We start from the raw sequence: 14,285 nt of genomic DNA on the forward strand, positions 1-14,285 counted from the left end.
TGGTATATCCCGCGGCGCGGGAGTGTGAAGACCGCGAGAGGCTGCCCGAGGCAGTGGTACTGGAGCCTTGTGAAAGGTGGGACGGAGACCCGGATGCCGTGCTCCTGGGACGAGGTGGGGTGGCTGCCGTCCAGGAGGGAGTGGAGGAGTCCCCGCCGTCCACCGTGGGCCGGAGCCTGCTGCCGTCCGCCATGAAGGGGAGGAGCAGAGGACGAGGGACTCGCTGCCGGCTGCCCTCAACCGGAGGAGCCATCGCCGGCAGCCAGGAGGCGGTCAAGGATCGTGCCGTCCACTGAGCGTCCAGTGCCACCGCATGGCACCGCAAGGAAGAGCTTCTTGGCAGGCTGAGGACCAAGCGGCAGTGTGTCTGGGAGCCGGACCCAAAAATTTTTTTTCTCTTTTTCCTCGCTCCCCTCTCTCGTCCTGTCGCTCCCCTTGCTTCCGTCTCCTTTCTCTCGTCTCGTCTGTCCTTAGCCCCAGGTGCTGCGGCCGCTAAGACGGGGGGGGGTAGAGCGCAGTCTCGGGGGTACCCCCCCGGCCTGCAAGGGGCGATGGGGGTATGTGGCGACCAGGGCGGCCGAGAGCCGTGAGGGAACGGCGCAAGGCCGGTGACGCCAGTGATAATGAGCATCACCTGGGAGGCGCACCGGCCTTGAGTCTCTCATGGAGGAGCTCCGGGAGCATAAAAGGAGGAGCGACAACTGTGAAGGACGAGAGAGGACCAGGCCTGGACTTTATTTTATGTTTTATTATGTTTGTGTGGCCGGCAGACGTCCGCGTGTATGTTTATTTTGGTATTAAAGATTTGTTCAACGTTCGCCGGTTCCCGCCTCCTTCTTCCCGTACATACGAACAGTGTTACAATAACATAGTCAAGCCAAAGGTTAATCATATCAATTACCGTTATGTGTCTGACGCTGTAGAGAGTGATACACAAAACACATTACCATTCTGATACAGCGACTTGTAGACAACCCGGTAAAATTTGCTCTTCCTCTTCTTCTTCTGAATCAGTTTCTGGTTTAAACATTTATAGCTGAACTAAACCCATATTTCCACTTGCCATTGTTGTTTACTACAGTTGACCGAGTGGATCAGGTAGTCTGAGCTGGTGTGATTGAGTGGAGGTGGGGAGCAATTTTCATAAGCAAAGGTTATAGAGTTATATTCAAGCTATTTTAAGATATGAAGAAATTATTTTCACAAGAAAAAACTGATTATCAAAGATGAGTTTTAAGAGATAAAATTATTGACTGCAGGGGGACTTTAACAATGCCTCTATTAGGCTTTCACAACCCCATAACGACACCAAAACTATGCAAATAACAACGGTAAGTTGTATTTTCTAACATCAGGAGGCTGTATTCGAGAGGATCCCCTTGACCCTATCGGCTCATGCTGTTTTCCTTTCTGTGATTGCAGAGCTCCTCCAGGGAGTATGGAATCCAACATTACCGCCTCCATATTCAGCTTCACAAAGAGACTATTACCGCCTTAATCCGCCAACATGTCCAGTCCCTGCTTTAATTGTGCAACAACACACTTTGAAGCAGCTGCGTTACATCGTTTTGACTCAACAGGCACAACTGCTGTTGCGAGCGGGGGAATAGGAGCAAGGCAATGGATCAAAGCCTGCTCTGCATGGGTTAAGGTCGGATCATGAAGAAGCAGCGTTATGCACACATTTGTCAATGGTTCCCAGCAGGTTGGGTTTTAATGAGACAGAGACATGGCTCCTCTGTGGAGTGCTTGGGTGGTTCTCAGTGGCCCTGGATGGGAGCTCTGAGAGTGGGATAACAGCCTCCGCTCCAACAGGCTCACTGGTCACCCACGCCAACCAGTGCAAGACCGCTAAAATGATCAATCAATATACTCCAGCGGGGATGTCGGGTGTGTGGGCGGAAAGAAAAGCAAGCCAAATACACAGTTATCTCTGACTTGTTCTGCTTTTCACAGAATGCATTGTCATAGCTGTTTCTCTTTCCTAAGAGATAAGATTACAGTCATATTCAGTACAGAATGAATAATCTAATATCTGAAATATCTGATAGACATGTTTAAAGAAATGAAACCTTAATAATCAAAACTGAATGACAAGAAAACAGAATGCTGATGCTCACCAAGCGTTCAGACATGGGGGTCTTGTCCATGGCTGGGAGATGCTGTTCCAGGGCCAGTACGATGCAGTTGGCGATGATGGTCGTGAGGATCAGGTACTCAAATGGAGTGGATAAGTCAAGGAAAAATGCCGGAACAACAAACAATGCAAGTCAAGACAATGACAAATCCAAAACATTTTGAAGAGGAAGATTTAAAATAAAAAAAGTGCCCCAGAATATAATGAAAGTCAATGGGGTCTTATGTTTTTTGGACCCCATTAACTTTCCAAATATCTTGTTTTGTGTTCCAGAAAAGAAAGTCATATAAAGTTAGATATACAAGTCAAGACAATAACAAAGAGAAAGACTTCTTTTAACGGGACCGTATAATGCCACTTTCACAAGATGTAAAACAAGTGTCTGATGTCCCCAGTGTGTATGTGAAGTTTTAGCTCAAAATACCCCACAGATAATTTTTAATAGCATGTTAAATTTGTCACTTTTTGAGAGTGAGCAAAAACGCTGTTTTTGTGTATGTCCCTTTAAATGCAAATGAGCTGCTGCTCTCAAGAAGAGGGCGGAGTTTCAAGAGGTCGTTTTAGCAGCACCGATTACCTCACGCAGACTCACTGAAAATGTTAGAAACTGTTTAGCCTTTTATGTTCAAAACGGAGTCGGACACTGATGGAGCGACTCAAGACGTGACAACATGTGGAATACAACAGGACGTTTCTGAATGGTTAGTTGATGAATTTATGTAGCTGATGTGGAGCTAACTATCTTAAATTCATTGATTAGCATATTCTGTCATGATTATCTATAAATCGCTTGTGTGGGAATTGTTGCAAGATGCCTACAGTGCCAGAGAATATTTGCTGCATGAAGATATAACAGGTATAGTTTAGTTTAAATACGGTTATAACTTGTCATGATGTCATCTTCTTTTATGACATGCTATTCCATTTGTGTTATGTACTGTATTGCAATAATATGCCATGTTCTTGTGGGCAGGGTTTATGTAAATTTTAGGGTTAGTGATGTCACCAACCCGGGAAGAAGCTCCTTGCAGTTCCTACCAGCCATTTGTTGTAGTCCTTAAACAGAGAATTATGTAAAAGAAAATATCTTGCTTTGCATTCAACTTTGAGTGCCGTAACTTTGCCGTAACTTAACTAGTACCCAAAAGACTTACTACTTCCGGCGAGGTGAAGTAAGTTCTAAACCAAATGTAGTACCTACTATACAGTATGCGATTTTGGACACAGCAAATGTGTATTTGACATGATTTTACGTAACAGAGATTTGAAATGACATGAGGATGAGTGAATGATGGCAGAATTTTTGGGGTGAACTATCCCTTTAATAGCATTCCTCAAGGCTAACTACTTGTGAATTTCCCCCACATACCACACCAAGGACAAAATGGTTTGTGTCATTTAAACAGTCAATCACTAAATCATTAGGAGAAGAGGACAGCGCAAGCTACACAGAGCCCAACTCACATACCTCCAAGCTCAATCAAGCAATTGACATCCAACATGCCTTTGTGTCCTTAGCACTCCTAGACGACCATGTTAGAAAAACCCACTAGCAGTAATGCTGAATGCATTTAGACCACTTCATTCCATGCTGGAAATGACATACAGAGGTCTGGACATAAAAGTTTTCAACACTGAAACATTACAGTGCAGAGATCATGATTACCCATTAGGTTGGCATGATGTTTTCTCTCTCAGCGCAGCCATTTGTGCAACCTTACTACGTCTATAAAATGTTTGTGTAAGCCTACCAATCTTGTCATTATTAAAATCTTTTTAAAGGAAATACTGAAAGGCTGCTAACATCTTTATGGATGGTCAGCCATTATATTCCATTCTTAGGACAGGATCCATTTTTCCGATTCATTTTCCATGCCTGTTCCCTACGGCTATAGTCTTTATGGAATTGCTATTCATGTTGGCAGGGAATGGAAAGGAAAGGTCCAATGGCCACTTCAATCACATTCTTGTCACCCCTTGAGGGATCTCTACATGCTATAGAAACCTAATGCTATAGGTGCCTGGATTCCCGAATTTTATTCCTGAATCCATAAATATGCATCTTAATAGACTGCACAACAAATTGGATTCTAGTAAATGTTAGTGACTGGAAAATCAGTGTAAAGATTTCAGGACCCTGGAGAGCGCTACAGCTCCTCAGAACCACTGTGCTATCCAATTAAAAATAAATTGGGTTCATATATTTCTTCTTGAAAAAACACTTTGAGTTATGAATTTTAAAATGTAAATTACTCTAACCTTTGACTGAATTAACCGTTGTAAAACAGTGATATACATACACTAATTTATTCTGTATTAATGAGTTACATAGCCTGGCAACCGTTAAAGGATTAGTTCACTTTCAAATTAAAATTTCCTGATAATTTACTCACCCCCATGTCATGCAAGATGTTCATGTCTTTCTTTCTTCAGTCGAAAAGAAATTAAGGTTTTTGATAAAAACATTCCAGGATTATTCTCCTTATAGTGGACTTCAATGGCCTCCAAATGGTTGAAGGTCAAAATTACAGTTTCAGTGCAGCTTCAAAGGGCTTTAAACGATACCAGACAAGGAATAAGGGTCTTATCTAGCGAAACCATCGCTCATTTTCTACAAAAAATTTAAAATTATATACATTTTAACTGATATATTACTGCCCTCCACAGGTCAAAGTTTTAACTAATTGTAATTTACTTGCACTAGCATGTTGTATATGACAATTTAGTTCAAACTTTGACCTGAGGAGGGCAGTAATACACTTAGCAGTGTCTAAACTGCTGGAATTCTAATAAAGAAGAAGAAGAAGAAGAGAGCTAGTTCAAGATGAGCATTTATGGTTAAAATGTATAAAATTTAAATTTTTTTGTTTTAGAAAATGAGTGATGGTTTCTCTTGATAAGACCCTTATTCCTCGACTGGTATCGTTTAAAGCCCTTTGAAGCTGCACTGAAACTGTAATTTTGACCTTCAACCGTTTGGAGGCCACTGAAGTCCACTATAAGGAGAATAATCCTGGAATGTTTTCATCAAAAACCTTAATTTCTTTTGGACTGAAGAAAGAAGAACATGAACATCTTGGATGACATGAGGGTGAGAAAATTATCAGGAAATTTTAATTTGAAAGTGAACTAATCCTTTAACAGCTTACCTTTTATGCTAATCAACTACATTAATTGGCAGAACTACTACAACCACTACTACTATTAGTACTACTAGTAGTGAATGCAAGTATTTATTCAACATTATTACTGTTGCCGCCGAAACATTTCGAAAATACGGTGTACACAGTAGGCTACGATTTCTCCATTAGCTACACATTAGCTTTATTTCGTTTATAACAAAATAAAATGTTTACACCATAGCTGAGAAGGATTTAAAAAAAAAAAAAAACAAAAAAAAAACTTGTTAAACGTTATCCGGTGCTATTTTGTTCCATCTTTCACCCTGTTCATAGTTTATCCCGGGTTATCCTAACATTTTACTGGAACAATACGACACGCGACCTGTTTAAATAAACGCTTTTCAGTCTGTGTAAACGCACAACCGTTTTGAAACACATACCAGAACAACTGCTTCTTCATTGCTCGACGTTTTAACCGATTCCACTTAATACTGAAACTAAACAGCGCGTGAAAGCAAAGACTCTAGAATAACATCTTAAAGGGACTTTGGTGAAAGTTTATGGGACTATATAATGAGGGGATGAATATTCAATGAAGAAGCGCTGAGGCAATTATGATTGGTTGTCTGTTGCTAATCAATCCGCCGTAACGTTCCAGCTCCTCCGCTTGTTTCATCACACTGTATACATACATTTGGCGCTGCCAAACCGCTTTTGAAACGTTAGTTTATCACGGATTAAAACTAGTTTAACCAGGGTTTTAAAAAAAACCTCTTGCCCAGGGTTAAGTGCAGTATGAAAAGCCATATCGAGCGCTGCCTTACAAATGAGCGACTGCTTTACCTGACTACGCTTGAATTAGAAAATAAAAGAGGCTGATCAGCCAACACCCTGACACGACTACCAGCTGCCAATTGCCTTAAAGTGCGTGAACACGTGAAGACAAAAGACATGGTGTCAATCAGCAATTCAACACGCAACAGTTAATTTGACATTGCCAGATCCAAAAGCGTGCATTGATATGCTTCTAAAATAATAATGGACTCAAATGTAGAAGCGGAGATGTAAAAAGCTATATCCATTTTGCATAAATGTTGAACAATAAGGATATGGCCATTCGGTTATTCTTTTGGCGTATTTTCTGATGACATTGTCCTCACTGAAGATGAACAAAGAGCGGTTGACAGTGAGACAGTTCTGTTTGGTTTGTTTAGGATTATATAAAGCCATTGTCCTGGCTCTCTGAGCCATCGACTGTTTGTACATTCTTTGACCGCCCGAGGGACCTCCCGCCCGGGCTCCCCCTCTCCCGGCGCCCGCTGGACCTCCATAACGGGTGGGCAGATCGTCTCCAAAGCGAGCCATCCTAGACATGCAGATATCCAACAGGTAAAATCCAAACTGGCATTAAATAGAAGATGGAGTGTGCACATTACAGTACAGACATCTGTTACCACTTATAGTCCCCATCAGTCTATGTGAAGTGAAATAAAAATATAAAAGTCCCTTTTGACAAGCTCCTCGTGCGCCCTCGCCTCACTCCATTGCTCAGAAAATTGCAAAAAATGGAAACTTGTCATAGAAATGTCATTCCCGTTGAGTGCATTTCAAATAATAGAAAATGTGTAACCATCCAATTCGTGCCACATCCATCCAACACAACCTGATCCAGCTGACAGGTCACGAAACCAAAATGTGCACCATCACTTACGCGTCATGCTAGATGGAAAAAAATAGTTGTTGGAATCAGAAGCGCGAAGGAAGGTATTCCATATGCACGCGCACACGTATACGGCTGTTTTCTCTCTTTAGCAATGATTTGCTTTCCGCTTCCACACAACAATTCCACTTGGAAACGCGTACGGTACGAATGGTGCCAAATGAGTGGAAGCTGGTGCGCGAGACTCTCACACGTGACGCAAACGGCCCTATAGGCAGGACCACCTGCTGGAGAGCGCGCGGGAGGGGGAGGGGGTTTTAATTGATCCTCAATGAATGATATTTATAACTACTGATGTCTTATTGTTTGCTTAGACCGAGAATTAGGTAAAAGCACCAAGCAAAAGTATTTCATTGTTGATAAATGACAAATGATAAATTTTTCTTTTTTCTTTTTAAGAATAGCACACTGATGGCCAATTACACAAAAGCGAATTGTGGCTTGGCTATTCCTGTCAGTCAGTGTATTATCAAGGTGTATTATTTATAACTACTGATGTCTTATTGTTTGCTTAGACCGAGAATTAGGTAAAAGCACCAAGCAAAAGTATTTCATTGTTGATAAATGACTCAATTTAGACTTTTTTTTTTCTTTTTTCTTTTTAAGAATAGCACACTGATGGCCAATTACACAAAAGCGAATTGTGGCTTGGCTATTCCTGTCAGTCAGTGTATTATCAAGGTGTATTATGTGCCTTTGTTTGGTTATTTTAATGTATAATGTTTTTTGGCAACATACACAGTCATAAAATGGGGTTTATAGTGACGTGGCTAATAATCAATTCGGATAATTTTAATGACTGAACAAATTTAGGTATCTAAAAGGGGAAATAGCCTACCATACACTTGTATTGCTTTTAAGCAAAGATATATTTTCCACAGATTAACCATTATATATATATATATAGGTGTTCAAAAGAGTCCACATTAACAACTGAAATTTAAAATATACATGGAAATAAATATAAAGTTTCCAGATTTTGAAGGTCATGACAGTGAATAAGAAATATTCAAGATTCTGCACTATTCCTAGGTCACTATCAAATAAGCAATTTTTTTTCAATCATGTAGTAAAGGTTTTTAAAAAAGTTATTTGCTTTACATGCTCATATGCAGTTATTTTAAGGGATTTTTTTCATTTATTTTTATTACCCTATATGTCCAAAACTGTAATTTTTCACTAAAAAAAATTAACATATTATTTCAACATTTTACCAAAATCAACATTTGGTTAAAATCTCATGTTATAAAAGACTATGCAGGACATTGAAGACAATATTGGCTGATTAGACAGCAATACTGTTTGTCACATCTCAGACCTCAAATACATAAAATGTATGCATTATATGTCTATAATGGGTAATATTACGTGAAAAAAAAACATTTTCTCTATGCAAATCCCATTGGTGACCTATTTTGATCTCAAAAAGGTGAGTTTTCACTGAAAGGTGAGGAGTTTGCATCTATGTTTTGAACAGCATTGTTTATTTGTTTGTATATTTAGCTAATTATATTTTCTATACCCTATCACTCACAGAAACCTTATTACATTTATTTTTAAATCTTAATATCATATAAAACATAAAATCTTAAAAATCTAACATAACAGTTAGAATGACATGACATCTCCACCTCTCCAAAGAAGGAACGATTCTTGAAAGAAAAGAAGCCAGCATGACTAGATGTAAAGCTCATGGCATTACGGTCAGTAAGTGTGAAGGATTTTCTGTGTGCATGAAGCCAGTCCAGACCCAGAGGCACAAAATCTCATGAGAGACTCCAGGCTGTTGAGCTAATCTCTGGATGTGTGGCATACCAGAGCCTCATACAACACCCTAGGGCATAACAGTGGAAACGGATGCATGCGTTTGGTTTTCATGTTTTATGGGGACATTCCATAGACAATGTTTTTTTGTACAAACATATTCTATCCCCTAAACCCATCACAGAAAACCTCACTTAGTATGATTTTTAAACTATTTTCCTCATGGGGACCATAAAAAGTCCCCACAAGGACAAAGATTGACATCTTTGTGGACAACACACACACAAACACAGCCAAAAGTAAGATATAAGGGAATTCATTTTCAGTCTCAGGAGATTTTTCAAGAACATTTTCCCATTGACAAGATGATAACATCAGGATTATGTTTAACAAACAGGCCTTTTTGAAGCTTCAACCATACTTCTAAGTGTATTAATGTCGCGTTGCACACTGTATCAAATCAATTATACAGCGCAAAACAATTAATACATTTTAGGTATTTGCAAGTGTTTCTTGAGGTAACTATTGCTGCGTCTCATTTCGAAGGCCGCATTTGAAGCCTGCATACGTTATCAATGACGTCTCATTTAAGAAAAGTAAACGTAATAAAATTGTTATTCCTCGTGAGGTGTAAAATACTGTAATTTCTGTCTTACTTTGCAATCTAACGGTTACTTATAGGAAAGAAAAAAAAAATTCGAATACGTTTCCAGCCTTCAAACGCGACCTCCGGAAGACGCAGCCTTCGAAATAAGACGCAGCTCATATAAATCTTTTTCTGTTGAACCTTTAGGCCCCCTAGTGGCTAATATAATAAATTACAAATAACCAGTGTCACTTTTGGGAAATTCAGCTTAGTTAAGTTCTCAGTATTGACCTTTAACAGCATCGCACTTCCATTAAACTTCCAGCAGACAATGATAAAGCAGCTAATAACCTTAAGTGTGGGTTGACTTTGTGCTCACCTCTCCTCCCATGGTGTTACCTGCTCTTGAAACATTTCATGGGCGCTGATGATATCTGTGTTCCTCAGGTCACTGGGTCTCTCCAGCTCTATAACAGTGTCATATTTGCTAGGTTTTGCAGTGTTCTGGTTATCTCTTGCAGTTTGGCTCTCCTCATACAGGTTATCCTTGCTGGATAGTTCTGTGAAAGCTGCTCTTCTGCTCCTCTGCTTTTCATTTGGCTCAGAAGTCTGAGCCCAGGAACTGAACTCTGCCCCCAGAGTTAACATCCGCCAAGTTCCAAGCGTGGCCAGTCGGGCAGCTTTATTTTTTGAAACGGGGTGAGAGATGATAAACACACTGACTGATACATTGAGTGAGACAAGTGGTGTATAGGGCCAGTTATAAAGAACTTGCGGTGATTTTTAGGCCACACTAAGTTTATGTTTAGGACGAATAAGAATTTTTGCATTGTGATCATTTTAATGACAGTTACAGAAATGTCCCCTATATTTATTACTGCAAAGCAAAAAATATTCCCATTACTGTAATGCAAATATTATATATTATTTAAATTAGTTTGTACTTAAAGTATTTAATGTGTTTTTGTGAGAATCACCCACAAAGAAGAGTTCACTGATACAAATGAATAACAATCCACAACCCAGTTAATAACACAGCAACCTCGCAAGACAAACCCAGTGAACATCCTACCATAGATAACAGTGGATTTTCTCTCCTCCCAGTCAGAGTCACGTCGCGCTGACCTCTTCATAGTGCTGCGTATTTGTTAACCTTGTATGGCTATATGAATTTCCACAATCCAATTTCTCAGCAGTAACGTAGCGTATCCACAAAGCGTGATCCTCATAATTGTACTTGACCACTGTAATAGTGAGACATAGTAAGGTCTTAAAGTTTGCAGCTGTGGAATGCGGAAAGGCGGTTTCCTGCCTCATTAGTTAAAAGCCTTTATCGGCAAGTCAGAGGGCCTCAATCACCAGCTTACATTTCATTGGATCAATTACACTCAGAATCTTAAGTAATCAGGAAGAGAATTATTAAACAGTTTATAAACCTGACCTTGATAAACAATCAAAAGCCTTCCTGCTTTGCATCGCAAAACTCCTTTGGTCTAATTTTTGGGCTTTAAAGTGCAACTCTAAAAGATAAAAATGTGAATTGTCTGCTTTTTCGAAAAGTGTCATTGGATGAATAGAAGTTTCAGATTCACAAAACTAGAATTCTTCATCATACTTCAGGTTATTTTTGTGACAAGTGACAAGAGATGTTTATATTTTATTAGTAGTAAATTTATTGAAAAAGAAAAACACAACCAGTAAGATTGTGCATCATGTTTCAATGTCCAGAAATATGTTACAGTTTTCTTTTTCCCCCTCATTTTGCAGTGTTTTGTATCTATATGTCTTGATTTGCACGAAGGACATGACTACACTATCAACATTTAAAAAGACTGTAATAGTTTCACCATCAACATGAACTCATGGAAAAAAATTGATACAGGCTAAATGTCAAACTACAGTTAGAAAAAAAAAAACAGGTCAATTTAAAAATACAAATGAAGAAAAAATAAAAATGAAACACTTGCTTCTTCATCGCAATGTACAACTTGTATTCACTTAGTGAGTAATAAAAAAAATAAACAAAAACCTTTTTCAGCACCATTTGCGTTTTCCTACACCTGACCGCATTTAATTCCATCAGAGCGAAACGTTCCAGTCCTATTCCTAAAGCACGTGTCTCAAAAGCATGCTAGTAGGTTCCGTCATTGTGACTGAAAGTACGTACAGAAATGTTCAAGATATTTTACAGTTTTCATTTGCATTGACGGGGGTGCATGTAATATGCATTTAACAACAGCTGTGTCTACCCAGGCCTGTAACATGCAGGATATAACCCATAGGGCTTGTCTTTAGACACAGATTAAGCCTCGTCCAGGATTATTTTGCACTTCCAGTGGCGATTCGCCATTAAAACGCAGTTTTACTCAAGAACTGGGCTTTTACTGGGAGAAATAGGCCAAAAATGTCCTGTTTAGAGGCCTTTTCATGTTTTTTGTAGCATTGACATGACGCCCTGCGTCTGTGAACCGATCAGAGGACGACACGCACAACGGGCGCTAATATCCAATGACTGCTAGCCTATAGTTCATCTCAAGTTAATACAGTCCACTGAAAAACACGGAAAAGACTGTACTAGGGGGAAAAAAGTCACAAGGTTGGTCTTTGAATGTCATTACATAATTCTCTGCATATTCTGTGAATGTACAAAAACAAAAAAAAAAACAAAAAAAGACGGAAAACAAACGAATGCATAAAGTGTTAAATGATCATCTGAAATTCGGGAATCAATCGTTCAGTTTTCGTTCACCTTGACTGCTAAAGTAAAACCGTGAAGAAAAAGTTCATAAAAGATCATGAGAAGTGTGTACGAGAATGACACAGAAGTTCGAGTCGGCAGGAGAACACATTGTGCGACGAGAAGGTAGTATTCAACGGTAACATGCCGCACAGTCCCTTAAACGGCTCAAACAGCCTCATTCTTGAGAGACGAAAACCCCAAAATCCACTTTTTTATGATGTCAAACAGGATGTATTGTGGTCCAAAGGGGCGGGCTGGCAATAAAAAAAACCCATACAAAATGTGCGTACTAAACACCTGAAACACCAGTCCTGCTGTGCACCTCTCACCTTCAAGATTTTAACCCCTAAACCGTGTCAACCAATCAGGCTTTCAGACCACCAGAGCTAAACATGGCACTGTGGGTGTAGCATCAAGGGGCCCGGGTCGGTACCCGCATCTGATTAGAGATGGCAGAGGTGTGCCTGTGCTGGTGATGGGAGATGACAGGCTGGTAGTTGTTGGAGGGCTTAGCTGGGGCTGGATGGGGTGGACGAACTAGTATCAGGCAGGGCGCTGGGCTGCTGGTCTCCCGGCGTGCTGTCCGCCTGTGTCTGGGCAATGACGGCTGCCGAGTGTTTACACTTGGATGAGCCACACTGGCAGCTGAACAGCTTCCCCTTTACGTCCCAGAAGTGATCGCCGTAATCAAACCTGAGGAGGGGAGAGAAATCAAAAACTATATATTCTAATAAACAAATGCTTTTATGAAGTGAATGATGGGAAACTAATAGGGGTGTAAGGGTACACAAAAATGACGGTTTGGAACGTATTTCAGTTTCGAAGTCATGGTTCGGTAAGGATCTGGTACAACAAGGTGAGAAAACTAATAATGTTTTTCTTTTATATTAAACAGTGGTTAACTGAACAAACTGTGTCTCTGTCTTTAAATTCATTCAGTTATAATTAAAGATTTTTTTATCCTTAAGAAAATTATCTCTGTTAATGCTATAAACTATACAATACAATAATATTATTACAATAATATTAAAGGTTACAATTAGCAACAGAGCCTAAACTATTAAATTCAGTTGTTTTTTTTTTGTTTTTTTTAGACATAATCAACACTCAAATAATAATAATAATAAAAAATGTATGTAAACCTGTAAATTGCACATAAGCTGTGGACATTGAATTGCATTTCTGAGGTAAATGTAATACTAAGTACGTTTTATTGACATCTTTCTGCAGTTGAAACACTGATTGAGCGATTACACGAGATATGATACGTTTCAGAAAGTTGTACTGTGTCTTTCAACATACCTTCAGATGTTCATTCATGTTCATTCTGTAACTAGTAGTTAATTAGTTGTTACGCCACATCAAAAAGCGTTAAAAACGGAATTTATTGTTTGAATTTTGTGATAAAAATTGACAGAATTTGAAAGATGATACGTTGTTTCTTATCGAAAGCAATGAAACACAGAGCATACTGTGATTATTGGGGGTAAATGCTGGTAAAAAAAAGTGGTTAGGCTACAATGCGTTACCGCACGCGTACCCCCTTCTGGATTGGAGTGTGGATCGCCTGTGAGCGTGACCAAAGACTAGGGACTTTGGTGTGACATGCCCTGTCCAAATACGCAGTCTTGCGATCTTGGCCACTTGAAAGCGCGTGCATGCGACAGGAAGTATATGCGCAAGACTGTCCCATGTCTTACAAATGCCCTTTACAGTGCAGTGCCCTTTACGCACACTAAACCCACACTCCGAAGCAGTATTCAAGGCTGAGCGTATCCCATCATGCATTATGTTCGGGAACTCACCTGCCCGAAATCACTAGATGTCGAGGAAAACATTCGACTCCAAGTTAAATTAATTATATATTACATATAATTTAAAGTAAAACAAAGTGTTGCACAGACGTTTAGAAGTTTATTTTAAAATGCAAAGTATTGAAAATAAAAAAAAGCTTGAATTTTTTGCAAGACTTTAAATGTGTACCATCAGGTAATCAAAAGTTCTATACACACTTGCAGTCTTCACGCCCACTTGAACACTTGAGCCAAATACAGGAAATACGTCACGCAAGTAGACAAGTGGTCAAGTGCAAAGACTGCAAGTGTGGGTATTTGGACAGGGCAACTGACTGTTTTTGTTGTCTAACTGCATGAACTGAACCGTGACATCCATACCGGTTTGGGACGAATATGTGTACCGTTACACCCCTAGAAACT

At 39.7% G+C, this 14,285-nt stretch overlaps 2 protein-coding genes across 22 annotated transcripts in view; both read right to left on the reverse strand.

Moving 5' to 3' along the window:
* The window catches only part of cacna1bb (calcium channel, voltage-dependent, N type, alpha 1B subunit, b), a 178,258-nt gene extending 167,408 nt beyond the window's left edge, over window positions 1-10,850 (reverse strand). For all 10 annotated transcript variants that reach the window (XM_048166481.1, XM_048166478.1, XM_048166473.1 and 7 more), the window contains exons 1-3: window positions 9,709-10,850; window positions 6,371-6,625; window positions 2,121-2,226 (exon numbers count right to left, since the gene is read on the reverse strand). In XM_048166481.1, coding sequence (XP_048022438.1) covers window positions 2,121-2,226; window positions 6,371-6,625; window positions 9,709-9,977 — 630 coding nt within the window. In that variant the 5' untranslated portion in view covers window positions 9,978-10,850. The remainder of the gene's footprint in view (window positions 1-2,120; window positions 2,227-6,370; window positions 6,626-9,708) is intronic.
* A 128-nt stretch (window positions 10,851-10,978) lies between these two features.
* Window positions 10,979-14,285, reverse strand: part of ehmt1b (euchromatic histone-lysine N-methyltransferase 1b) — a 35,001-nt gene continuing 31,694 nt past the window's right edge. For all 12 annotated transcript variants that reach the window (XM_048166486.1, XM_048166493.1, XM_048166490.1 and 9 more), the window contains one exon: window positions 10,979-12,762. In XM_048166486.1, coding sequence (XP_048022443.1) covers window positions 12,579-12,762 — 184 coding nt within the window. In that variant the 3' untranslated portion in view covers window positions 10,979-12,578. The remainder of the gene's footprint in view (window positions 12,763-14,285) is intronic.

This window comes from Megalobrama amblycephala, linkage group LG18 (genome assembly GCF_018812025.1).
Source record: "Megalobrama amblycephala isolate DHTTF-2021 linkage group LG18, ASM1881202v1, whole genome shotgun sequence".
Lineage (NCBI taxonomy): Eukaryota > Metazoa > Chordata > Actinopteri > Cypriniformes > Xenocyprididae > Megalobrama > Megalobrama amblycephala.